Below are 26,723 nucleotides of genomic sequence, written 5' to 3' on the forward strand. Positions count from 1 at the left end.
TATCTCAGAACAACACTTGTGACAAAGGTGTGTCATTTTTGTTTGATACTACTTTCTAAATGCTGTATTCTGTAACCTCAGACTGACTTTAGAAATAAAAAGGGGGGAGCAGTTAGAATGTAGTTAAATTAAAAAATACATTTAAGAATTGTAACTAAAATCACTCCTATGGACTATCCAAACTATTTTGTACTGGAATTTTATTATGTTATTCCAGGAAAATGGGGATTTAGTGACCTGATTATGTAGGCTTTCTTGTAATGTTATTTGATGCAATGAGATGTTATCTGTATGTTCATAACCTATTTCTTCTTTGGAAACTAGTTTCTCTGAAATGACAGTTCAAAGAAATGTAATTTAATTTTTCATAAGAATTTAAGATTTGAAATTTCCTTAAGATGTAATTTTATTTTTTCAAGATTGTAAGCTGTTTTTAAGACTGTCTAGGTTTGACCTGATTTTCTTTTCTGTATTGACAGAAGCCATTGCAGTAGCAACTGCCAAGACTTGAGTGTAGCCATGACTGAGCCCCACAGGGTCCAGTTTACCTCTCTCCCAGGCCCTCTGAATCCCACATTTCTGAAGAAACCCCGAAAAGAGGAGATTGGAGGAGCAGAGCAGCACCAGGACTCTGAACCCACTGCCGCAGCTGTTCGCATCACACTTACACTCTTTGAACCAGATCACAAGCGCTGTCCTGAGTTCTTCTACCCAGAGTTAGTGAAAAATACACGGGGAAAAGGGAAAGGTCTTCAAGTAGGAGACAAGGTACATTTCATGCTAAGCATGTCATTCTACTGAACTTTTTAGAGTCAAAAGTGTACAAATATGCTTTTTACAAAACTCTGCCAGGCAAATAATAAGATTAAAGCTCTCTATAAGATTATATTATCAGATTAAAAATAAGAATATACTGGTTGCCATGTTTGTTCAATTAGGAATAAAACTACATACTTTATTCTTTTAAGGACACTAGAATACTGTTCTCTCAAGTTCTAGGAAAAAGTTGAAAGCTAATTTAGCCTAACATAAGTTGTATGGTTGAAGTAAATGAAAAGAGAAGAGACAGGGACAGAAGGAACTTTTCTATGCCTAGCCTGTGAAAATTACTTTTGAGGCAATATGGTATAGAGCAGCAGTTCTCAACCTCTCAATTTGTAGCAATGAGAATACATAATGCATATCAGGTATTTACATTCCGAATCATAACTGTAGCAAAATTATAGTTTTGAAGTAGCCACCAAAATAATTTTTTGGTTTGGGGGTCACTGCAACATGAGGAACTGTATTGTGGGTCACAGCATTAGAAAGGTTGAGAACCACTGGTATAGAAGAAAGTTCTAGACTTGGAATTGGAGGTGACCTGCGTTTAAATCCTATCTCTGATACTTAATAGTCTTGTAAACAAGGACAAATTACTTAGACCTCTCTAAGGTTCACTTCATCTGTTTCTATTATCATGTACCTCTTTTTACAGCTTAATTCTTGAAAAGACTTTTTTCAAGATTTGAAAATGTTTGCACTCATTCCTTTCCTTTTTTCAACCTTGCATTGTAGCTTCTAGCCCCATATCTCAACTTGAGCCACTTTCTCTAAAGTTGCCATTGATCTATTAGTTGCCCATTCCATTTGTCTTTTCTTGGTCCCCTTTGAGTTCCTTGTAGTGGTTGACACTATTGGACTACCCTTTCTTCCTCAGAGATTTTTTCTAGTTGTGTTTTCATGACACTGATATCTCCTCCTCCCTCTCCGGCCACTTTTCAGCAATCGTCTGCATTATATCATTTACATTCTCTCTCTTTTCTTGAGTCTTCTCTCTATACTCTTACTTGGGACCTATTATTTTCTCTATCAAGTTGACTCTCAGTCTGACCTCTCTCTTTCTCCCCTAAACTCTAATCACCAGTTATCTATTGGACATTTTAAGGATTTCACTATCTGTCCACTAACCCACGTTTGCTACCTTGAAGGCATGGTCATTTCTTCTCTTGCCACCTCCTCCCTCCCCCCCCCCCCCAAACCTCTCTTCCCACTCAGTTAGTAGTGGGGCATGCCAGTTTTCCTCCACAGATATCTTCACACTTGTCCTCTCCACTCAAAGCCACTACTCTTTTAAGGCTTTTATTATCTCTCCGGCTACTGCAATAGCCTTAGTTTCTAAGAAACCCAATTGGTTTCTAAGCTTCTAGTCTTTTCTCTCTCCAGTCCATACTCCACAAAGCTGCAAAATCCTAAAGCACAGGTCTCACCATGTCACTCCTTTTTCTAAGGTCCTTCCAATTGTCTTTAGGATAAACTACATACTGCTCTAGCATTTAAAGCACTTTACAACCTAGCTCTAACTTGCCTTTCTAGACTTATTGCACATTATTCTCCTTCATACACTAATTCTAGCCAAAGTGACCTACTTGCTTTTCTTCATTCTTAACATTCCATCTCCTACCTGGAAGTCTTTGCACAACCTCTCTCCCATGCATACAGTGTATTCCTTCTTCAGAGCTGCTGCTTAGAATTCCTGCCTTCTAATTCAGAGCTTAGCTTTGATGCCACTTCCTACCTGAGGCCTTTCTGATTTCCCCCCTACCCTTGCTGTTCCTCTCCTCCTTCTCCCCAAGTTACCATGTATATATTTGCTATTTGCTTTTCTATGTTCATATGTGTTGGGTTCCCCCAATAAAATGTAAACTCCTTGAGGGCAGAACTAACTTGGTTTTTCTCTTCATATTCCCAGGGCCTGTTATTTATTAAGTGGGGATAGGATTGTTAGTACCTGTCTCATAGAGTGATCTTGAGTCTCAAATGAGATAATATATGTTAAATACTTTGTAAATCTAAAATATTGCATGTAAAAATCCTAACTATTTTTAGATGTTCCGTTTTTATCTCCAAGAACACCATCCTGTTCTTGCTTCCATTTGGAAAAAATTCCTGGTGTGGGAGCAGAGAAGAAAGGGCAAAAATCTTTTGGTTTCTTTAACTATATCAGTATTTTGGAAAGTTTCCTTTCATTAGGTAGTTATAAATCTTCTCTGTTTACAGAATTGTAGTTTTCAGGAATTTTTACATCAATAATAATTGTTAAAATTCATAGAGAAATTGAAATACACTAGACCTTGCTATAATCATATCCCTGGGGCCCATGCTATGGGACTACCTTGTTGATTAATCTTTATGGTGAGGTTTGTTAATAGTTCAGTTAGTGAATCATCTTGGTTTGGAGTGCATGTTCAGCTTACCATGTTATTTTTTTCTTTATTAAAGTATCACAGTTCATTCTACTATACAGTATTCTAGAATATCAGTATTTCCTAAAGTCAGAACTATATAAATATTGAAGGTTTTAGAAGGAAATAAAAAAGACTTATCCAGTATTTAGAATCTTGCAAAAATGATCTATATTGAATATTTCTTATATGTGCTATATATTATTTCCTTTTTAAATGAAAATTTTATTGATGTCTTTTATTTTTAATACCACTTATATTTCCATATACATTTTTTTGCCAAGCCTAGTAACCAAGGATCTTTTAATGAAAAAAATTTCAATTAAAAACAATATACCTACTATTGAGAATATATTTAATATTCCATACCCATGGTCTCTCTGCAAAGAAGGAGGCAAGTATCTTTTTCTTTGTCCAAGTTCATTATAATTTTACAATGTTAAGATTTTTAAAAATTCTTTTACATTGTTGTCCTTGTATGGATTGTTTTCCTGTTTTCTTGCTACTTTACATCAGTTTGTATCACTCCATATTATCTGAATTCTGTATATTTATTTTTTCTAATAGCACAATAATACTTAATTACATTTTTGCACCACCATTTCCTAATCAATTGAATCTTCTTTGATTTTTGCTATTACAAAAGAATTGTGGTATATATGAGGTTTTTCCATTTGTCTTTGACTTCCTTGAAGCTTATATGCTGAGCAGTGGTACCTCTGGCTCAAACTATATGAATACTTTTATCTTTTATTTTTTTCCCCTTAAGTTTAAATTGTTTTCTAGATTGGTTACACTAATTCACAACTTTACCTAATAGTACGTTAATGTGCATGTATTTCAATAGCTTATTCATCATTGACTATTTTAATTTTTTATTATCTTTGCTGATTTGCTGGATGTAAAGTGAAACCTGAATTGTTTTGATTTGAGTTTCTATTTTAGAAATTTGGAACAAATTTTTCATGTGGATGTTAATTTGTAATCTTTTCATGAAATGTTTGTTCCCTTTTATCCATAGGGAATTATTCTTGGTTTTATATATTTGTGTTAAGTTCCTAGATTTCCTGGATCTCATACCTAGGTAAGAGATATTTGATGCAAAGAAACAAAAAATTCACAGATAGGCCCATGAAACAGAATTCATCTTTGGAAAATTAGGTGTAGACTTGGAATGGAAATGGGAATCAGACATAAGAGGACAATAGTAAAAGTAAAAGGGCTTCTAAGAGTAGAGAATGTCAAAAATCAGAGGATGGGGGTAACATTCATTAGTACTGAGAACAGATGTATAAATGTAGCCTTTCTAAAAAGAAAGTAAAGATACAATATTCCTGAATAACTCTAAAAAATTATTCCAGTAATCTTATTAAAGGTGCTTTGCCTTTCTTTAAAAAATTTTTTTAAAATTCTGATGGACAAACATCAGAAAACCCCAAACATTTCCATATATAAAGTAAAACACAAAAAGAGAATTATATATGGAACTGTGAATCTGTTTTAAAATATTTTATTTTCCAAAACAGATTAACAGGGGGGCAGCTGGATGGCTCAGTGGATTGAGAGCAAGGCCTAGAGACAGGAGGTCCTAGGTTCAAATCTAGCCTCAGACACTTCCCAGCTGTGTGACTCTGGGCAAGTCACTTAACCCCCATTCCTTAGCCCTTACCACTCTTCTGCTTTGGAACCAATACACAGAATAGATTCTAAGAAGGAAGGTAAGGTTATAAAAAAAAAAGATTATCATAAATTCAATTTATTGTTGTCTTTTTTAAAATAGATTTTTGTTGATGTCTTTTTTTATGTTATCTAAGTTTTCTTCCATGCTTCTTACTGCCCAGAAAGTCATCATAACAAAGAGAAGAAAATTTAGCAAAACTATTCAAAATATCTGATAGCCTATGCAGGCCTCCTTGGCTGTGGGGAGTAGGAGAAGAGATTCCTTTTGCTCAGAGGAGGAGTGGGGGGGAGTCATGTTCTTATATCTCATTTTTGAGGCCATGCTTAATCTTTATATATTTTCACAATGTTTAATTTTTGGTGGGGTTGTGGTGGTTCTTTCTACTTCTTTAGTCAGTGTGTATACTCAACTCATTACTTTCAAAACTGCCTTGTGTGTCCTTTTTCTTATAAACTTCCTTTTCAACTTTTTTGTGCACTTTTAAAATGTTTCAATGGCTCTTTAAAAAAAATTCTTTTTCTGGTGATGTTAAGTGGGGTGCAGTAAATCACAACTAGTATACTAATTAAAAGTAGGGGGAAATTCATCTAACAAATAAGCATTGTCAAGCAAAATGAATCCACATATGTCTAAAATAGAATATCACCTCTTAGTAGGATTTTGTCATAGATCCTCTGGAGAATGGTTGCTTTTTGAGTTGATTAGAGTTAAGTTTTTCAAAGTTTTTTTTTCCTTGTACAACACTGACTACATTGTTTTCTTGTCCCTGCTTACTTCACTCTGTATCAGTTCTCACTTTCCTGTGTTATCTGAAATGATCTCTTTTAGCATTTCTTACTATGCATTTCCAATTCATTCATATGCAACAATCTTTCATCCATTTTAGTTGATGGGAACTCATCTTATTTCTAGTTCTTTTCTTTTCTTTTTTCTTCTCTTTTCTTTAATCTCTTCATTTCTCTTTCTCTTTCTTTTTCTTTCTTCCTCTTCTCTTTTCCTTTGTCATCTCTACTTCAGGACATTTTGTTTGTCATCATTACTTCCCTGGTATTATCCTTTCTCCTAACCTTCCTCTATCCCTAACCCAGCCAATTTCCATATTAAGTTTGGTTTAATTCTTTGTGTGTTTTTGTGTCCACAGCTATTCAACCCTCTTTTTATCTGGTTCATATAAGAGTGAGGTTCATTTGATGCCTTCTCACTCTGCTCCTCCATGTTTGTATACTTTTCTTTTTATCACTCCAATTACAAGGAAAGGAAGTTTGATTCCCTTCTTGCTCCTTTCTTCTATACTATATACCTTTTACCATCTTTTTCCCCCCTTCCTAAAATGTACTGAATAGAACCAACATATTCCCAAGTCTTCTTTTCCTTAATTCTGCCAGTGTTTGAACTGACATTTGTTTCTTTTCCCCATTAGGTTAGCACTGTTTCATCCTGTTGTCCCTTTCACATGCTTAAATAAATTTTTCTTTCTAGATTTGTCTTCATTCTTGTGTTTGTATTGAAAAGTTCTTACTAATCTCTATTCTTTTCATTAGATATACTGTATTGAGGAATTATTTTAAGTGTTTTTATTTATGATATCTTTATTTTAGTCTTTATTCATGGTTTTCAGGGAATCTTGAGATTTTTAAATTACTTTTTCTTATTCTGTTTTTCAGGTGAGTTGTTTTCTATTTGAGAAACCTTATATTTTTTCCCCCTGATATTTCTTGCTGTTTCATGGAATCTGCCCCCCCCCCCTTTTTTTTTGCTTGTTTGGTTCATTCTCATTTTCAGGGAGATCATTTTGTGTGTAAGATTGTGGACATCTTGTAGTAAATTGTTTATTCTACTAAAGTTCTTTCCTCCAGAGCTTTTATTTCTTGTCTAATTTCTCTCAGTTATTTATATATTCCTTGTGGAAAATCAAATGTTTTCCTGTGGTTAAGGAATTACTTTCTCCTTCTAAGTAGGATTTTTAAGTAACTCTGGATCTGCTGAATTATACTGATCAGTATCTGGTTTATTCATCTCTTCAGCTTTAGTTCCTGAATTAGTGCTTTGTGCAAATGCCAGACTTCTCTCCCTCCTGTGCTTTTTGTTAAGGTCATCTTGCTCGGTTTTAGCCTGGATCACCCTGGTTTCTGTGCCAGTCTTTGCAGGCTACAAATTTCTATTTCCTGGCTCTGATCACACTTGGAGACTTTTAATTTGTTTGCCTAGACTGGCTTATCTGTTTAAACCTTTCTTAATTGCTCTGGTTTTCTGATTGATTTTTTATTCTTAGGATTCTTAGGAAGTTGAAGTAACTATAGTTCTTGTTGGATTTATTGATCCTACTTCAATATGATAGCTATAGGTTTTTGGTGGGGTAGATATGTGAAATCTGGGTACTTTGCTTCAGTTCAGGCATCTGTCTTGGCCAGAGGTCTGTTAATCTTTTCCAATACATTCCTATCTTGATACTATGCATAAAATGGGTACTCCTTTAGTCCTTGTTGAATTGAAATTATTCTTTTTACTATCACTAACATGAATTTAACAGCATTATAAAATGTAGTCTGTCATTCTTGTTTTGGAAAGCAGTTTTTAATTAATTGACTACTCAGTTATTATAAAGAAAATTGTATTTAGAGTATTTGTCTCACTCATTTTTGTTTTGGGGTGGTAATTTTTTTTTTCTGTAGAAGAAAGATGTCTTGGATCCTTTCAATGATGAAGAAAAGGAAAGGCATAAGGTGGAGGCTCTTGCCAGGAAATTTGAAGAGAAATATGTAAGTCTCTCCTCTTGGGCTACAAATAACTTTTTGTTAGGGAAAGAGGAGATTCTCTGAGGGTTTTTTGTTTAAGATTACTGGGATATAGAAAAGCAAGTGTAAAAAAGAATAAAAATATTAAACTAGTGCATTAATGATTAGTAAAATACATATTTCTTATGAAAATATTCTTTATAGCTTAACTAGAAAAAAGGAAATTTTTTATCATTTAGAATTTTAGGGCTAGCAATGATTTGAAAATATTATGTGGTTTATTCTTTTCTGTTAAACTGTTTTATGGATTAAAAAAAGTCATGCTGTAAAGTATCTTCAAGGAAGAGAATTTTACAGCTTCTCTTGGTAACTAATATTTAGCAATTCTTAGTCATTAGTCATGACATTAGATTGGTACTAGTAAGTTACAAAAGTATTTAGAAGAAAGGTTGATATGAATATCTTTTATTTTAGGGTGGTAAAAAACGCAGAAAGGACAGAATACAGGACTTAATTGACATGGGATATGGGTACGACGAATCTGATTCCTTCATCGATAACTCTGAAGCAGTGAGTATTCAATGAAAGTGATAACAACAGAAAGTGATAAGTAGATATTAATAATAAACACCAGGAAATGCAGGGCTTTGGGAGAAGAGTGGGTATGCCAAGCTAAGAACATAGTAACTTGCATGAAGGAAGAGCAGCAGTACTGGGGGAACATAGGGGAAGGTTGGCATTCATTTTTCTTGGATCTTTACACCCCTATGTTGTATTCACTAATAACTTATAGCTAACATTTTGTGGGTTCCCCCCCAGTATGATGAGCTTGTTCCTGCTTCTCTGACCACAAAGTATGGAGGATTTTATATTAACTCGGGAACACTGCAGTTCAGACAAGCATCAGAATCTGAGGATGACTTCATTAAAGAAAAGAAGAAAAAATCTCCTAAGGTTAGAAATTATCTTTTTAGAGATGTTTTGTTATGTAAAATTCGAAGAAAATGAATTGACTTTGCCAAAAGAAAATGTGAAGTTTTAGGAAGGCCATTTGAGTTCTTGATGGCCCAGGAAATTGGTTGTAAATAGTTGCTAGTTCAGATTCTGCCAGGTTGGCAGTGACTGTGACAGTCCACTTCTCTTGCCTATTTAGTGCTGAATAAGCTGAGCTGGACTTTGGAGCTATCTGTTCAGCTCCTGGTAGACAAGTGTTCATGTCTTGAAGTTTTCTGGTCAAAATTGGTACTGACATTTCAACAGAGTCAACAATGATTGGGCCTTGAAGATGGATCCCTCAGGATAGTCCTTTTTGAGGCAGGACTGAGATTTATGAAAGGTGTGGAGCTAGGGAAGTTTGCACTACCCATGCTGTATCTGTTCTGTGGACATGTAGAGGACTTCAGTTCCCAGGGCTGTCAACCCAGTTCTTTTTTCCAGCCCTAAGATACTTTTAAAAAAATGATTTTTATATATATACACACATAAATATGTATATTTTAAAAAGATTGATTAAAAGATTAATTTTTTTTTGTAAATATATACATATGGGCTTTGCTTGTACTTTGTCCTTTTTAGGAAGCTCATTTCAACTTGAGGGGGTTCCTCCTGAAAGGCTAAAGAATTAGCCACTGTTGCCTCAGGCCCAGGCTTTTCCAGCAGACAATGTCAATGGGATTATTGCATTGACTTGCTGCGGGTTTGTGGTATGAAATCTTGTTGTCCAGGGACTGATCTGAAAATCACTGTTGATGAAAGACATGAGGCTGGTTTCAGAGTGTGTCCTGGGAGGAGCAAGGCCAGTGCTGTGTAATGCACTTGCTCCCTGAGTTAGGGAGCTGTGTAACTGTGCCTTGTCTTTAATTCTCAGAAGCGGAAGTTGAAAGAAGGTGGTGAGAAGATAAAGAAGAAGAAAAAAGATGACTCTTATGACAAGGAGAAGAAATCGAAAAAGTCCAAGTTTCCCAAAGCCGGGTGAGAGGCAGCAGCTTGTGTTTGATAGGATAAAATTTGAAATGTTAGGGCTAGACACCTGGGAGCTGACTACCCCTCTTCCACACAGTATCAGAAGAAGCAGCAGGGACTGACCTTCCCATCCTCTCTCACCCCTTCCCACAGTATCATTTCTGGGCATATTCAATACTCTCCCGTCTCTGTGTGGTCAGGTATCTAAAGCTGTATTTGTTACACTGTCAGTGTTAGCATCTATTTCTGTCTTTAGATGATTGCTAATGTTTCTTTATTCTCTTTGGGCACTTCTCTTCTTTGGCCCAATTCTGTTTCTGTCTTGTTTTCCTTTGTCTCTCTTCTGGTCATGCTTACTTCTCACTCAATCTCACCCCTAGATGCTCCACAAGTTGCTGCTGTTCTCTGCTGCTTCAGCTTTCCACTTTTAAATCTTTCTCTTGATTTCTTTTGCAACCTTTTATTTCAGCCTGGCAGTGGTTTTTTTAAAAAAAAAAAACCCCATCGGATATTAGCATTATGTGACATTGTTTTGCTAACCTGTGTTAAATTTTAAGCTTTGGTCTCAGGAAGAAGGAGCTCCATATGCCAGGAGGAGGGAGGAGGATAACAGGGTGGACTTTTGACTATAAGGTCCACGTGGAGACTTTGAGTCTGGGAACAGGTGTGAAGTGCCTCTGTGCGTTTCCCTCTGGGGGGTTTTTGCAGTCATTGTAAACTATTTCCTCTTTGCTTTCAGCTTCACAGCACTGAATGCCAGTAAGGAGAAGAAGAAAAAGAAATATTCTGGCGCTCTAAGTGTTAAGGAGATGTTGAAGAAATTTCAGAAGGAAAAAGAAGCCCAGAAGAAGAGGGATGAGGAACATAAGCCAATAACAGTGTCACCTGCTGAAACTCAGAGTACACGGGAGGTGGAAAGCATGCCAGACCCCTTGCTCTCATTCTTTGGCTCTGCTTCTGACAATGACCTGCTTCAGGCAGCTACTGCCATGGACTCATTGACTGACCTTGACTTGGAACAACTCCTCAGCGAGTCTCCAGAAGGAAGTCCATTTCATGATGTGGATGATGAAAGTGATTCTCTTGGGGTGGGATTGGACCAGGAGTTCAAACAACCCCCTTCCCTGCCAGAAGGCCTGCCAATGTCCCTGGAGAAACGTATCAAGGAGCTGGCTCAGGTATGGTGACCAGGTATAAGTAGAATTAAGGTCATGCTTGCATCACAGGAAGCTCCATCTCTAGTAATCCTAGTGACTAAAACCCTAGTTTTAGCTGTTTTGTCTTTTTTCATTTTTGGGTATGAGGCATAGTATAACCTTTTCACCCTTCAGTCTTATTCTTTTAAATGTCAATGTAATTTCTTCCTAGACCATTTTGTACTGGAAAATATACAAGCCAATATTTGTTGCCACGTTGCTCCCCACCTCCCCCCCCATTTATGTATCCTGCCACTTCCTTTACCATATAATGTCCACTTCCTTTTATAGTAGACTTCCCCTTCTTTTGGCATGAAGTTGTCTGTAATGATACCCATTGAATTCTAGTATCATCCTACAAGGTCATTTGATAAATCCTAATGAGGAGAAATACATAGATACTGTTTTCATTCAATCCCAGCTATTACCTTGAATTGGTTGTTACCAGTGTTAGGTATTCAGTCCATTGTTATAAAAATGCAAAGCAAATGCATATGGATATTGTGATAACCTTTCTATAGACAACCTGTTTCTGAATTTAGTATCTTGAGATTGTAAGATGCCAAGAGGCCTCATCTTTTTGGATGCCAGTACACCACGAAAACAATCTAGCTTCCATTAGAATTCTTCAATTTTGTTACTCAGAAAGTGGGAAATCTTCTATAAAGTGAATTACTGTAAACACATTACTGAATTAATAATTACACATGGGCCATTAGACATTTTGACCTCTAATACATCCAGTGTTTATACTCACTATGAATTGTAGATTATATTTGAGTTAGAGAAAATTCCTTCATCTTCAAATAAAAATGGAACACAAGATAGAAAGTTACTAAATTATATCTTTATATAAAGTATCTATTTTATCTCTACTAGAGTTGTATAGTAGAAGCTAGAATCGTCCATTGACATTTAATGATAGGAATAAGATGCTATCATAGGTCAGACCATATCTTAATGGAAGAAAATGAATCTGAAATTAATGCTTTTGGCCTCACTGTCCTACATTTGCATCAGATCACATGAGAATTCACATACTTTCCTATTACTTGCATTGGATAGCCTTGTAATAGGCTATCCTGAGGATTTGACATCTTGGAGGTAGAATTTCAAGGCCTCCTTTGGGAGCTACTCTGAATGAATTACTATGTTATCACATGATATTGAATTACCATGCTAAGATTTTTGCAACAGAATTCTTTTGTATTTATCACAAAGGCTTTTTAACTCACTAAGTAGAGTCTGTATAGAGAAGGAATGAAATTGAATTCTTGAATTTTTTGCTTTTTTTTTTCACAAGCAAATTATGTTCTTATCAGATAAATGACACTACTCATTACTTTATATTTCTTGGGAAATGCTTTTGGACAGTTTTCATTGGAAAATGAAGCATATATTGTTTTATGTGTTCTAAGCAAGTGCGCTTGGGTTGTGGTACAGGGAACGTTTATTTTTAAGGGGAAGGCTATTAGGTAAACTTAAATTTATGAAATTGTCTTAATTTGTTGTTGGTTACCTTTTGTTTACTTGTTCAAGTATATTGGAGGTAAAATGAAGATTGATTAAAACAGTAATCGCTGACATTTCCTTTTGTGACACTAAGGTTTCTAAAGCACACTCTATACATTAAACTATAGTTTGTATCCTGATGGTGAAGAGATGAAAGGGAGAGACTCAAAATGATTTTAGTGTTATGGCATTTAATTTTGAAAGCCTGAAATAAAAACATCTGTAATGGCAAACTTTTCTCCACCTCTGGTCAAAGAAACTTATTTTAGAAAAACAAGGATTTTCCAGGGACCTCTCTGTTTTACCTGGGCTTCAGACTTGAATGAGGCAAATTAATGTTCCCCAGAGTTGGTTTTGACTTTCCTCATTGGTAAAATGAGAAAGTTTGTATTAGATGTCCCCTAAAGCCTCTTCCAATTTTAAATCCTATGATTTTATGATCTCAGTTAATAGACCTTCTCCATAAGATGAAAGATATTGAAATAGACATTGCATTTTTACATTGATATATTCCATATAAAATTTGCTATTTATAAATATGTTAGCAAGTTAATGTTCTGGTTCTGGTTGCTTCTTTTTACTCTTATGGTAGTGTTTTGGCTGCTTTTGAGACTTGGCCAAAGAAAATTCATAAACTGAATCTAACTTGATTGAAGCATATTGATCTTCATTGCTGTGAGGAAAAAGGCAGCTTGGTGTGTATGTATATATGTATATGTATATAAAATAGGTTAACTTCCTGCTTTGGTGCTTTCCTGCTGTGTGATCAAACTTTTAAAAAATGCCTTTTAGTATGTGGGGAAGGCTGGATGGGGGGAATCATAAATCAGGAAAGATGGCATATTTTTTAGTTAGGCATTCTGAGAGGTGAAAGTGAAGTGAGAAAACATTCTAGGCATGAGAAATAGGCTGAGCAAAGGCACAGAAATGGAGATGAAATGTTTATAGGGAAAGAACAAATAGGCCAGATGGTCTGAAATATAAATTAAGTAAGGGCATTACTCCTTAATATTTCTGAGAGGAGACATTTCTGGACTGTGCCTTCAAATGGTGTATATTCATTTAACCTCTTTCCACATCTATAAAATTAGGATAATAATACTAATTGTACTACCTACCTAATAGTTCTTTTTTTCCAGGACAGTGCTTTATAAACATTAAAGTACTACATTAATGTGAGTTGGTTATTGATATTCATAGGAAAGTCTTAATTCTCAATAAAGTAAGAAGTAAGTTAATTTAATGTAATTAGAGTATAGAAATAGCTGAGTGGCTCCATGAATTGAGAGCCAGGCCTAGAGATGGGAGGTCCTAGGTTCAAATCTGGCCACAAGACACTTCCTAGCTGTGTGACCCTGGGCAAGTCACTTAATGCCCATTGCCTAGTCGTTACCACTCTTATGCCTTGGAACCAATACACAGTATTGATTCTAAGGTGGAGGGTAAGGGTTTAAAAAAAAAATTCTAGGGTAGCTCAAAGAAGATTATTGAAGGAAAAGAATGGTGCATTTTTGTAATCTTTTATTTTTATTTTATTTTATTACCCTCATTTTCTAATTAAGATTGATGTAGAAGTTCTTGGCTAAACTTGACTATTGACTCTGTTGCTGAAAAAGGAGCCCCCACTGTTGATATTATGTATATAATTCATGGATCCTAGTGAGTTCAGCTCACTAGGCCTTCCCTTTTAATTCAGTTTACTTTGAATATATCAGATCTACTTTTTGACATAGCACTCTTAATGCTGATAGATGTTTTGAGAAAGAGAAAACACTGGTTTGGGGCAGTAATTTGGGCTGTCTTTTCAAGGTAGTATCTTGATAAAATTTTAGCATGTTCACATTTCTACCACATAGTACTTTCAGGTGACCAAGGTGACAAGCATTAATGTTAAAAATGCCAGAGAATGAACAAAATAAAGTGATGTAAAACCTTTTTTTTTTTTGAGCAGTGACAGAATTGGGCATCAGAAAAAGTCTATTATTTGGAGGAGTAATAAAGCTTACAGATTTCTTAAGTATGGCTGTCCTTATTGAAACTAGTATTTCTTAAAGTTAATAATGTAAACTATAAAATGTTCATACAATTAGAGTAAACATTCATAATCTAGGAATTCTGATTATTTTCCCCAGGTTACTATTTGGTCATTTATATACTCCTGGGGAAAGGATGACTTTACGTAGACTGTGTATGGTCCTATCTTAATTTTGGTGCCATTGTGAATTAATTACACTCAATTCTCAGGAATAAATTGGTATAGTTATTTATCAACTACAGGTAGAAGTTAAAACCAAAAGGTAAAAACAAAATCCACAAAGGTTTTCACATAACTTGAAGATGGTTGATCCTGAAAAATATAAGTATGATTAGAAATAAATTATATATGTGGTTTTAGCAGATAGTTGGAAGATAGTTATTAAATCAGATTTAAATAGTCATAAAAATGGAATGTGAAGCTGTTTTTTGATCATTAACTAGTAAAAGAAACCTAAACTATATGAAGTGTATAATTTTTCCTTCACAAATTAAAACTAGTTTTTGTTGGATGAAAGTATCAAGGTAGAAAGCAAGAAGTACCAGAAGTTTAGACAATGGCAGATTAAGTGGGTCAGATAGCTTTTGATAGTAAAATGTTTACGTGTGGCATCAGGATACAGTTTATAGCCTTGTAGTCAGGAAAACCTGTGTTCAAGTCCTACCTCTAACTCATACTTAATTTAGTCTGTGTGACCTTGGACAAATTATATAACTTCTCAGTTCTCCAGGCAATTTTCTAAGGCTAAACCAAATAGCAGGTGCTGACCTGCATTGGTAGAAGACTTACTGGTTCAGTCTCTATTTCTATCCTTAACATTGATGCTTTAAGGTTAGCAAAGCATTTTACAATATATTATTAGTTCATTTGATTCTCACAACTACCCTGTGGAAGTAGATGCAATTTTTAGCCCCATTTTAAAGAATAGGAACCCAAGCCTAGTAACTTATCCAAGATTATATAACTAGTAAATAAGTGCCTGGGAAATAGTCTTTTTGATTCCCAACAACTTACTGCTTCCTTCTTAAAAATCCTAGTGTCTGGGAATTCCAGTTGTCTACCTTTGGTTCCTAGCTTCAATATTTCTTAACACCTTCTCTAGAAGAATCATTTCTCCATTGTAATTTCTTGCTGGCTAATGGCAGACTACTCTGATAGACATCCCATAGTTAACAGAAGTTTTTTCTTAGCCCCTGATGACTTATTACCATATATAAAATCTTGCAGTGATATTTTTGAAAGTTTTTTTTTCTCTTTCTTGATGGCTTCAGATCAGCAATACTTGTATATTTTCTTTGTAGGTTTTCTTGGACTATACCAGCATTGGCAAAGGTTTTCAAATGCGTATGCCCAAACTGCAACTTAAAGTTGCCTGTGAGTCCCTGGCATTATTACCCCAGATAGCTGAGGGAGGAAGTGCTCACTTTGGGGGACTGAATAGAGGGGTGGAGTATGCAGAAAATGTCCTCAGGCCCTGGGAAGAGGGGAATGGAGCAGCTTCCCCATGCTAGTTTGGCATGTGTGCCAATACTTTGATAACATTGGTCTATACCTTCACCCTGAAGATTGCAGCCTTCTAGATTCAGAAATTGAAGAGACCTTAGTAGTCATCTAGTTGAATCTCATTTTCCAAAGACTGCTAGGCAGTCTTATACCTCTTTCATAAACTCACTACCCTACTCTTCACAGCCCTTCTAAACATTTTCATCTCTCCTCAAACTTCCTCCCCCTCCCTTTGGCTCTTTCACCTGAGAATCTGGTTCCATATTTTACAGGAAAAATTGAGGCCATTCATTATGAACTTGTCCTTTCCTTATTTTCTGTCACTCAGATGCCTCTTGTCACTTGCTCCTCCCTCACATGATTAAGTGACCTTACTCCTTACTAAGGCTAATCTCCTCCCCGCAGTTGTTCAAGTGAGGCTATTCCATCCCTTCTTCTCTACCAAGTTGCTGTCTGTCATCCTTACTCTCACTTATTTTCAATCTCTGTCCATTGGCTTGTTTCCTACTGCCTACAAGCATACCCATGTATTTCCTAGAAAACAATAGCAAAACAAAACCAAAACAGAACAGAACAGAACAAAACAAAAATCCTTTTGATCCTTCCATTGCTGCTATCCTATATTTCTTCTGCCCTTTATTGCAAAACTCTTCAAAGAGGCTACTATAGATGTCTTTACTTTCTCTTCTCACTCATTTCTTAACCCCTTATAATCTAGCTTCCAGCCTTATTTCACCAAAACTGCTCTCTAAAGTTAAAAATGATCTTTTAGTTGTCAAATTAAATGCTTTTTTTTCTCTAACCTCATTCTCCTTCCTCTCTCTCTAGCCTCTGACACTATTGCTCACTCTCTCCTCTTTGATGCTCTCATCGCTTTAGATGTTTTGGAGAGGTTGCTCTCTTCAGATTCTCTTCCTATCAGACCATTCCTCAGTCTCCTTTGCTGGATCCTCTTCCAGATCAAATCCTTTGACCATATGTGTCCCTTAGGGTTCTGTCATGGACCCTCCTCTCCCTCTATATTTCTTCACTTCTTGATTTTATCAGCTCCCATTAATTTAGTTACCATCTATTTCTATGCTGATGATTCTCAAATCTATCTTTCTTGTCCCAGTCTCTCTGCTGACCTCCAGTCTTGAATTTCCAGATGTCTTTAAGATATTTAGAGCTGGATATCCAGTAGATATCTTAAATATGTACAAAAGAAACTCATTATCTTTCCCCTGCAAGCCCTCCACCTCTTTACCTTTCATATTACTATAGAGGGCAACACTATCCTCTTTGTCCCTCAAAACCTAGGAGTCGTTCTTTTTTTTTTAAATTTATTTAATGAATTTAATGAATTTAGAATATTTTCCATGGTTACAAGATTCATGTTCTTTCCCTGCCCTTCCCAAACCCCCCTCCCATAGCCAATGTGCAATTCCTCTGGATTTTACATGTGTTATTGATCAAGCCCCATTTCCATACTAGGAGTCACTCTTGATTTCTTCACTGTCTCTCAATCTTCATGTCTAATCTGTTGCTGAGACCTGTCAATTTCACCTTTGCAACATTTCTCAAATATGTCCCCCTTTTCTGACATTGCCACCACTTCAAACCTCAATTATTACAGTAGTTTGCTAGAGGGTCTACTTGCCTTGAGTCCCCCTCCCTATTCCAATCCATCTTCCATTCAGTCACTAAAGTAATATTCCTAAAGTACAAGTTTGATTATGTCATATACCCCCACCCCACTCAGTAAACTCCAGTGGCTCCTTAACACTCCTGGGATCAAATACAAGGTGCTCAGTCTTAGCCTTTTCCTACCTTCACAGTCTTAAACTTTTCTTTCTCCCTGGCATGTTTTCTTTGACTCAGTGACTCTGGCCTCTTGACTGTTCTATCATCAATACTCTCTTATCTGTTGACTGAGCATTTTTTTCTAGCTAGTCCCTCATGCCTCCAACACTTTCTCTCCTCTGCTCTGACTACTGACCTCTTTGGTTTCTTTTAAATCCCAGCTAAAATTCTATCTTCTACAGGAAATTTCTCCAACTCTTAATTCTAATACCTTCATTCTGTTACTTATTTCCTATTTGTCATATGTATGGCTTGCTTTGTTGTTTGCATGTTGTTTCCTCTATTAGATTGTAAGCTCCTTGAAGCCTGGGACTCTCTTTTGTCTCTTTTTGTATCTTTAACACTAAGTACAGTGCCTGGTATATAGTAGGTGCTTGATAAATGTTTATTGATTGATTGAAAACGGATTAAGAATTTAAATAACTTGTTGAAGATTATACATGCAGTAAATGGCAGAACTAAGTTGGAACCTAGGTTCTCTTGAATCCACATCCAGTTTTCTTTTTACTATACCATGCTTCCCTATCAGTTAATCAACAAACATTTAGATGGGATAAATAAAAAAAAATATTATTATTCCCTTCAGGTACTTATATTTTGTGGAGAGAGTCATCTAAGTATGTACAAAATAAATTCATATCTGGGTGATATTTTTGTGAAGAGCAAAATGCCCCTGTTGAATGGCTTAGCTAGGAGATAAGATGTCCTAGGTATAGATTACTAATTTTAAAAGAAGTAAAATATAGTATGATTTGTGGTAGTTTATAGTTGTGTCTGACTCTTCTTAAATTCTTTTGGGGTTTTCTTGGCAAAGATACAGGAGTGGTTTGCCATTTTCTTCTCCAACTCATTTTGCAGATGAGGAAACTTGGACATATGGGGTTATATGACTTGCTCAGGGTCACATATAAGTGCCAGAGACTGGATTTGAACTCAGATCTTCTTAATTCTAGGCCTGGCACTAATATGGTATATACCCCATTAAAACTAAATCAAATACTTTAGGGCCATAAAAGGTAATTTGTTAAGGGTAAATTTTAGAGTTGAGACTGAATATTTTTTTTTGTGGTCGACAGGGATTTAAATTCTAAATCCCAATGAAATACTCAAGTCAGAATGGAATTTTATGGTGGTTTATTTACAGTAGAAGGAAGAAATTAAGAATGAGAGAGAAAGGGGAAGATCTGCTCCAGCCTGGTCTAATCCAGGGGGAGTTCAGAGGCTTCAGCCAAGGGAACTTCCCAGAAGACCCACCAAAAGTCCCTCTCATAGGAAGTGACTCGAAATATAAAGGCATTCTTTACATTCTTTACATCACTTCCTGTGTTTCACATGTACTAATGGTAGCTTAAACTTGACTTTGGACAGCCCAGGGGGTCAGTAAGTTGTTTCTGATTTGTCACTTGCTAGCACACGCAGGTCAGAGACCTTCCTCACCCACACTTAATCCTAAAGTGGGGATGTATACATTCCTGGTTGCTAAAATTCTAAAGATTAAGCAGAGTGGAGTAAATCTAAAATTCACAAATTATTATAACATTTCTCATCAATTCAAGTATATGTATGTTAAATGACAGGCACCAATTCTGTACTATGTTGGTTTAAGGAGAATTTTCAGTAGTTGGTTGCTATTTTATCAGTGCTTAGAGCCCCCAAATAATTTATATTTCTACCTTTCTGATTTGGTTTTTCTTTGGGTGACTAGTTTCCCCAAGTCCTGGGGAAGTGTAAAGTAAAAAAAAAATGTAGATGGATCTTGGATGTATTGTCACTGGAGAGTATTGGTCATAAGTGTACTTCACTTTCTTGAACTTAGGATAGAATAGAGGATTTTATTGATGAAATTTGTTGGTGCTTGTGTCTGTTTAAAGACTGCTTATTCTTGTGCCCTTTTAAAAGTGTGTGTGTATACATGCATACATGTAGGTATGTACACTAACATATTACTGTCTGATGTGAACCAGGCTGCCAGAACTGCAGAAGGAGAGAGCAAACAGAGGTTCTTCACCCAGGATATTAATGGCATCCTGTTAGAGTGAGTATTCTTTACTTACTTGTATCTGTTCTTTACTTATTTGTATGAGTGGAGCAAGATTTGGGAGGTTCATGAATAGGAATATATACTTAGGTCAAAAGTACTTACTTGAACCTAAAAAGACTTTGGCAACCTGGGAAAGTGAAAAAAGAACTGGATTGGTTTGGTGATATTTTGTAGGGTAGGGATATTTGTGTGCTAATCTCTGTGTTTTCAAGGAATTGGACTATGTACTCGCTTTGCTAATCCCTGGTAGAAGTCACTCACTGTAGGAGCATACTGTGGATGTGATAGTCACAGACTACTGAAGGAAGGTGCTTTTTCTGGATTAAAAGTCCTTAAGCCTCTTGATGTGTGTGAGATCAGAAGAGGACATGCTTTCTTTTTTTTTTTCCCCCTATCAAACCTCTCTGGGAGTCTAGGCATTGAATTCAGAAGAATAACAAGATTGATTACCACCCTGATGAAGTTACAGGAGTACTCTCTTCATCCAGGGTTCTTCATCATTCCTGGCTACTTCGTGAAAGACCTTCCTTCTTATCAACTCTTTTTATTCTCTAAACCAGTTCTGAGTGTCATATAGGAGTTGACTTTGGATCCATCAACATTTTGTTCTCTGGATTGATTTTTTTCCTTTTTAATGAAGAATTGTATTTATTTTTCATTTTAATTTGCATCTGGTGGCAGAAAAGATTGGCATCTTTCCATCCCTTCTCACGGTTTCATTACATGACAGAAAAGGATTGGTCATTTTCCATTTGGAAGAATTTGTTGTGATTTTGTAACATGCTGAAAAATTATCTTGATCGTCGAAGAGCTATACTGATCACTCTGAGGACCTGCACTTTTCAGAAACATTAAGGATTAGCATTGATTAGTGGGCTTTGTACTTCAAAGGGGAACTACTTCATATGAGTAGAATGTTGTTGGATTTAAAGAAGATAGATATTTTCTTTTATATGTATATATAGGTTGGAAAACTAAGGCATAGCAAGGATAAAGATTTCCCTATACCTAGTCTTGAGTAAAACTGAAAATTGACCCTGAAAGCTGCTGAACTTTGCTGTGATGTTTTTTCATATGACAACAACCAACCTACTAGTTACAATTTTTAGGACATAGGCTTTTTCTTCTGTGAAGTAGAATGCTATGTATTTAAAGCTTTTCTAATAGAGAATACTTTCCCCTTAGACTTTATTGTGTTGTTTTCTTAGCCATCTCTTACTTGTCATTGTTTTTTGAAAAGGTAGACTTCTCTTATTTGAATTACTCTCATGAAAAAGCTTTTGATGTTTTGGAGTTGCTATTTTTGGCTGAGAATTGCTAAGGATTTGTGTTGATTCTTAGTTGTTGCAAGTGGTTTGGGAATTTTTTTCCATATTTGATGTCATTTGTTTTAGACAGGTCATAGTTGCAGGCCATTGATCATTTTGTTCTGTTCTTCAGCATAGAGGTGCAGTCTCGGGAGCTGAATAGCCAGATCCGTTCTGGGGTGTATGCCTATCTTGCTTCATTCCTGCCCTGCAGCAAGGATACCCTGGTCAAACGTGCTCGCAAACTTCATCTCTATGAGCAGGTGGGTCATCTTGGAGTTGAGCACCGTGGCCCTGCAGCCAGCTTTTGAGACATAGGTCCTGGTGTTTGAAGCAGTTTCTATATAATTCTGAGCATATTTGAGATTTGTAACTGAGTGTTTATAGATGCTAGGATGCCACATCTGTTACTGCATTGCCAGTGACTTAAGTTGTTGCTGTAGAGTATCCTTAGAATAAGTAGTAGTGAGTAAACCAGAGTTCTGGTATATAATGCACCCTGCAGGGAGGGCGTCTGAAGGAACCTTTGCAGAAACTTAAGGAAGCCATTGGCAGGGCAATGCCGGAGCAGATGGCCAAATACCAGGAAGAGTGCCAGGCACATACACAAGCAAAGTTTGCTAAGTAAGTGTTCCCCATTCTTCCATTACCTTGGTCTCTACTTTTTTTCTTTACTTTCTTTTCTTATCCGTCCCAATTCTCAGGATTTTTGCTTGTGCTTTCCAAATGGGACTGTGAATCTTCCTCAGCTTTTTTATCTTCTGGGTGGTGTGAATTAGTAGTCCCAGTCATCATGGGTCCCTGGGAGGAGGTGGTTCTTTTGTGGTGACCTTAGGGTACCACTTAACAATTCCATTCATCCTGTAGGATGCTGGAGGAGGAGAAAGACAAGGACCAGAGAGAGCGTATTTGTTCTGATGAGGAAGAGGATGAAGAAAAAGGGGGTAAACGCATCATGGGACCCCGGAAGAAATTTCAGTGGAATGATGAAATCAGGTGTGCCCAGACTTTGGATCAGTCAGAGGGTTTGTGGAGGAATTATCTGTACCCATATTTTTAATGGCAGCTGACGGGTTAGATCATTCACCCTCATCAGTGCTACTGAGAGCAAGTACTTGAAACATTGAAGACACATTTTTTGTAGCCTGATCTGAAGTCTGATTTCTGCCCCTTCTTCAGGGAGTTGCTCTGTCATGTGGTGAAGATGAAACTGGATGGCTATGAATTGGAGAGGAACAAGGCCCAGTCCTGGGAAGATTACGTGAAAGCTTTTCTGGATGCTGAGGTCAAACCTCTCTGGCCCAAGGGCTGGATGCAGGCCAGGTGAGGGATAATGAACAGCCCATAATAGCAAGATTCTCTGATGAGGAGTGGTGTGAATCCAACTTGAGCCATGAAGTTTTTATCTGTGGTATTCATCTTTTATTCTTTAGGAAAGGGCAGAGTTTCTTTTGTGGACTTTTGTGCTTGTTATTCTTTATCCTCCTTCAGTTTGAGGCATGTTGAATGTGAGTTTTGTCCTCTTTTCTTTTGAGCAGTCTTGGAAAAGACAATTGGGAAAGGGATTCATTTTGATTAATATTCTTAACAGAAGCTATTATTTAAATGTCTGTAGAAATACCAGGCATGAACATCTGTTTGAGAAAATGCTTTTCTTCTGTTCAGAGATTATCTTAATTCTAAAGTAGAATACTCTGTATAGTATGTCTAATAGGATATGGAAAGGTATCAAGTACAAACTAGTGGAGAGAGCAGGCATAGCATTTTCGATGATAGGATTAGAGTCCTTGTGTGGCCCTAATTCAGCATATAAATTGAGTAAATATTGAACCTGCCTTTTGTACTATGAGAATTATGTTCTTTCCTTCTATAGAAAGATTATTGAATTAATTATTGAATTTAATCTATGGAGATTTTCAGGAGAAGGCATAGTGTGGATAGCAATTGATTTTGCCTTTGAAAGGGAAAGGGTAGACTAAAGAAGATGTTACCTATAGGAAAAGAACATCAAAGAATTGGGATCTGTTCAACTACTGTTCCTCATACAGGGCTGACTTAATCGGCAAAACTACAGTTGTCCCATATCTTTCATTTGGAACCATTCCATCTGATTATTCAAAATTTATCAAATAATCTCTGTGCAAAGTTGTATGCTAACTGACCATAGCGGAAAGATAAAAAAGAAATAAAAGATACATAAGAACGGCAAAGGCAAAGGCAATTGAGGTTAAGTGATTTGTCCAGAGTGTCACATAGCTTGGAAGTGTCTCAGATTTGAATCTGTCTTACTGATTCCAGGCCAGGCACTCTGTCCACTGTGCTACCTTGCTACTCCTTTAACTTATGTTCTTAAAGCTTCACACTGAACTAACTGTCAGATCAATTGTTTATTGTCATTTGCCTGTTTCAGGACTTTGTTTAAAGAGAGTAGGCGAGGACATGGACACCTGACATCAATCCTGTAAGTATTGTCTTTTTCACCCTTTGGATTACTTTTGATTTCTTCCTATAGCTAACCTTTGAACCTTTTTTTGCTTTGATGTTTTGAATAGAGCCAAGAAGAAAGTCATAACCGCTACTAAGGTCAAAATGAAGGTGAGTTCCCTACTATGTGATAATTCTTTGTCTTATCAACATAAGGCCTGGCTCTCATGTCAAGTGAACATCATGACCCAAAAAAGTTGATGCTTTAAAGATGAAGAATGCTGGTTATGCATAGTTCTTGATGTATTGAAAGGCAACATAATCCAATGAAAAGTTCCTTGGAGTGGGAATCAAGACACATAAAGGAATTGCCTTATTTTTACTGGATCTCAGTTTCCTCATCTGTAAAATATATATAGTAACACCTGCCCTATTTACCTAATAGGACTTTTGCAATGATTAGATAAGACAACAGATTTGAAATACCTTTGAAGAGTCTCTACATATGCATGTGACAATCTGCTACTCTTGTTCTGTGACTGTGCATCTTGGAATTGCATTGCTTTATCATGTTAACAGTAATAGAGTGAATAGATAAATAGCATGGTAGAAAAGAGATAAAAACTAAAATATTTTAAAATACATTTTTCTATCTGAGTTAGAGGAGGGAAGCAAGGGAGAGTAACAGTTTGGATCTTGTAATTTTGGAAAAAGAATCTTTTTTGAAAATTGTTATTGCATGTAATAGGGAAAACAAAATATCTTTAAACATAAAATACATATTTTTCTCCAATTGAGGCATGGCAACATACAGCTAAGTAGGCTGTGAGGAAAATATGTGGTTCTCTTGAGAGGCATTGAGATGTAGAGAAAGAACATTAGACTTTGAGTCAGATGGTGTGGTCTAATATACTAGCACTTACAACTGTTGGCATTGTGGCCCTGCATAAGTCACTTCATTTAGTCTTAGTTTCCTTTATGTATGATAGGTGTAGTAATAGGAATAATAATACTTGTTCTACAGGGTTGAGAAGAAAGTGCTTTGTAAACCTTAAGCCAGTGTGTAAATTTGTTATAAAAGTAGTCCAAACTTAGTTAAGCCTTGTGTCAGGGTCAAAGGAGAAAATTCTTTTAGAATAATTCCCAGTCCACTCAGTCTACAAACATTTACTAATTTATTAAGTATTTAATATATACAAGAAGTGGTGCAAAATTTAGGATACATTGAAAAGCAAAAACAGTCCTTTCCTTCAAGGCATTCTAAGGAGAGTCATGCTTTGAAAAAGTTTGGGAAAAATTATAAATATTTATAAGCTAGACTTTTCTGCTGTTTTTCAGGGTCAAAGAATATATACTAATAGTTGACATAAATATTTATAAGTTTTGAAAAACTCTAGATCCTTGTAAGAGCCCTTGTAAACCCCCATTTTACAGATGAGGAGACTGAAATTGAGAGAGGTTAAGTGAATTGTCCAGGATTATACAACTCCTTGATTCCAAATTCCACTTAATTCTCATCTGTCTATGCATGAATTTACAGACTCCCAAACAAATGTCAGTTAAGTGTGGAGCCTAAATTTTAAAAAATTTCTCATCCTATAGTGAAGGCACAACTAATTGATTGATCATCCTTTTTTTCAGTGGATATTTAATAATTTCTAATTGTTAGTATTGATTTTTTTTTTAAGGATTCCTCCACCAAACCTGATAAGAAGGTTTCAGTTCCTTCAGGACAACCAAGTGGCTCCATTGCTTTGCCTTCAGAGCAGCATCAGGGAATGGGCATGAGCATTGGTGCTCCTGCCAGGGAGTTGCCATCTCTGGGTGCTTCTCAAACATCCAGCAATATTGCTAATCCTGCTTCTTTCAACCTGGAGGACTCACTTGATGAGGACTTAATTCATAATCCAACCTCTTCATTAGAGGCAGTATCTAAGGAACTAGCTGCATTGAACAGCAGAGCAAGTGGGAGTCCTGAATTCATTCTTCATGCACCTCCAAAGGCGGCCCCTACAGATAAAGTAACAAGTCTTACAAGTTCTGAGGAAAAAAGAAACTTCCCTAAGTCCAATTCTTCTGCTCCGTCACCTGCTAGCTCACTACAGTCACCTCTTAATTTCTTGGCTGAACAGGCACTGGCTTTGGGGCAGTCTTCTCAGGAGAAAAAACCAGATAATCCTAGTTACAAAGAGCTCTCTTGCCAGGCTTCCCCTAGTAAAACATTGTCTGAAGCACACCAGTCAAAACTTAAGCACCATAATTTGCCACGGACATCTCATGGACCACAGACATCATCTCTGGTGTCCACCCCTCAAGTTAAAGTTTTTCACTCAAGTAGTCAGCCACAGAAAAGCTTCACACCCCCAGCTCCATTTGCCAATAAGCTCCAAAGCCCAAAGGCTGCCTCCCCTCTCTCCCAGCGATCCCTCCTCCAGCAGGTCAAGACATCGACCAAAGGTCCAAGCTTCCATTCCTCAGTATCTCCCTCTTCGGGTAGCACCCCAACTTCTAGTAGTTCTCATAAGAGTACTGGCTCCTCCACAGCTTCTTTGGGCTATACAGGGAAGCATTCATCCAGTTCTTCAGGACAATCTTACAAGTCTCCCTTTGTTGCTGGCTCTCTCAATAAACATGGAGTTTCTTCTAGCAGTTCTTCATCTGGAGTAGCTTCAGTCCAGAGCTCTGCATCTGGGAGCTCACTCTCTGGTGTACAGGCTTCCCCTTCTAGTAGCCAGCCCTCCAGCAGGCCAGTATCAAGTTCTACATTGAAGAAACCTCCAGTCTCCCAGAAGCTGACTTTAGTGGCGCCACCTGGTGGCCCAAATGGAGATTCTAGTGGTGGGACACAGGGGGTGGCCAAGTTATTGACCTCTTCCCTTAAGCCAGCTGTGGTTAGTAGTGCTACATCATCTACCTCCTTGCCAGTGAGTATTACAAGTTGAACAAAAAGTCCAACACATTTTTCCACATATTTTTAGAGAAGCAATTCTTGTCATGCCAATCAGTATCTGAGTTGAAGGTCACATGCCAATAATAAGCTGGCTTCAGAAATCAACTAGAGAAGCCTTTATGTTTTGATGTTATTATTATAATACCGTGTTGTTACAATGACTGTTCTGTCTGTGGCAGCAATTTTAAGACTTGCTTTTTAGCAGTCCTTTTATGAAGAAGTTACTGAAACATAATATGATTTTTAGAGTCCTTTGAGGAGTTGCTAACAGAAAAACTGAACTTGGTTTTCTAGCTCTGAGCAATTTTTAT

General features: G+C 36.6%; 1 protein-coding gene across 4 annotated transcripts in view; it reads left to right on the forward strand.

Annotated features, from left to right (window-relative positions):
- The first annotated feature begins 519 nt into the window (after positions 1 to 519).
- The window catches only part of UBN1 (ubinuclein 1), a 36,369-nt gene continuing 10,165 nt past the window's right edge, over positions 520 to 26,723 (forward strand). For 2 of the 4 annotated variants that reach the window (XM_016424020.2, XM_007498727.3), the window contains exons 1-14: positions 520 to 768; positions 7,578 to 7,664; positions 8,115 to 8,210; positions 8,460 to 8,594; positions 9,508 to 9,611; positions 10,342 to 10,780; positions 19,655 to 19,725; positions 21,172 to 21,301; positions 21,544 to 21,662; positions 21,906 to 22,034; positions 22,218 to 22,361; positions 23,449 to 23,499; positions 23,591 to 23,633; positions 25,151 to 26,386. In XM_016424020.2, coding sequence (XP_016279506.1) covers positions 520 to 768; positions 7,578 to 7,664; positions 8,115 to 8,210; positions 8,460 to 8,594; positions 9,508 to 9,611; positions 10,342 to 10,780; positions 19,655 to 19,725; positions 21,172 to 21,301; positions 21,544 to 21,662; positions 21,906 to 22,034; positions 22,218 to 22,361; positions 23,449 to 23,499; positions 23,591 to 23,633; positions 25,151 to 26,386 — 3,033 coding nt within the window. The remainder of the gene's footprint in view (positions 769 to 7,577; positions 7,665 to 8,114; positions 8,211 to 8,459; positions 8,595 to 9,507; positions 9,612 to 10,341; positions 10,781 to 19,654; positions 19,726 to 21,171; positions 21,302 to 21,543; positions 21,663 to 21,905; positions 22,035 to 22,217; positions 22,362 to 23,448; positions 23,500 to 23,590; positions 23,634 to 25,150; positions 26,387 to 26,723) is intronic. The other 2 variants (XM_016424021.2, XM_056806112.1) reach the window with 1 other exon arrangement.

This window comes from Monodelphis domestica, chromosome 7 (assembly GCF_027887165.1).
Source record: "Monodelphis domestica isolate mMonDom1 chromosome 7, mMonDom1.pri, whole genome shotgun sequence".
Lineage (NCBI taxonomy): Eukaryota > Metazoa > Chordata > Mammalia > Didelphimorphia > Didelphidae > Monodelphis > Monodelphis domestica.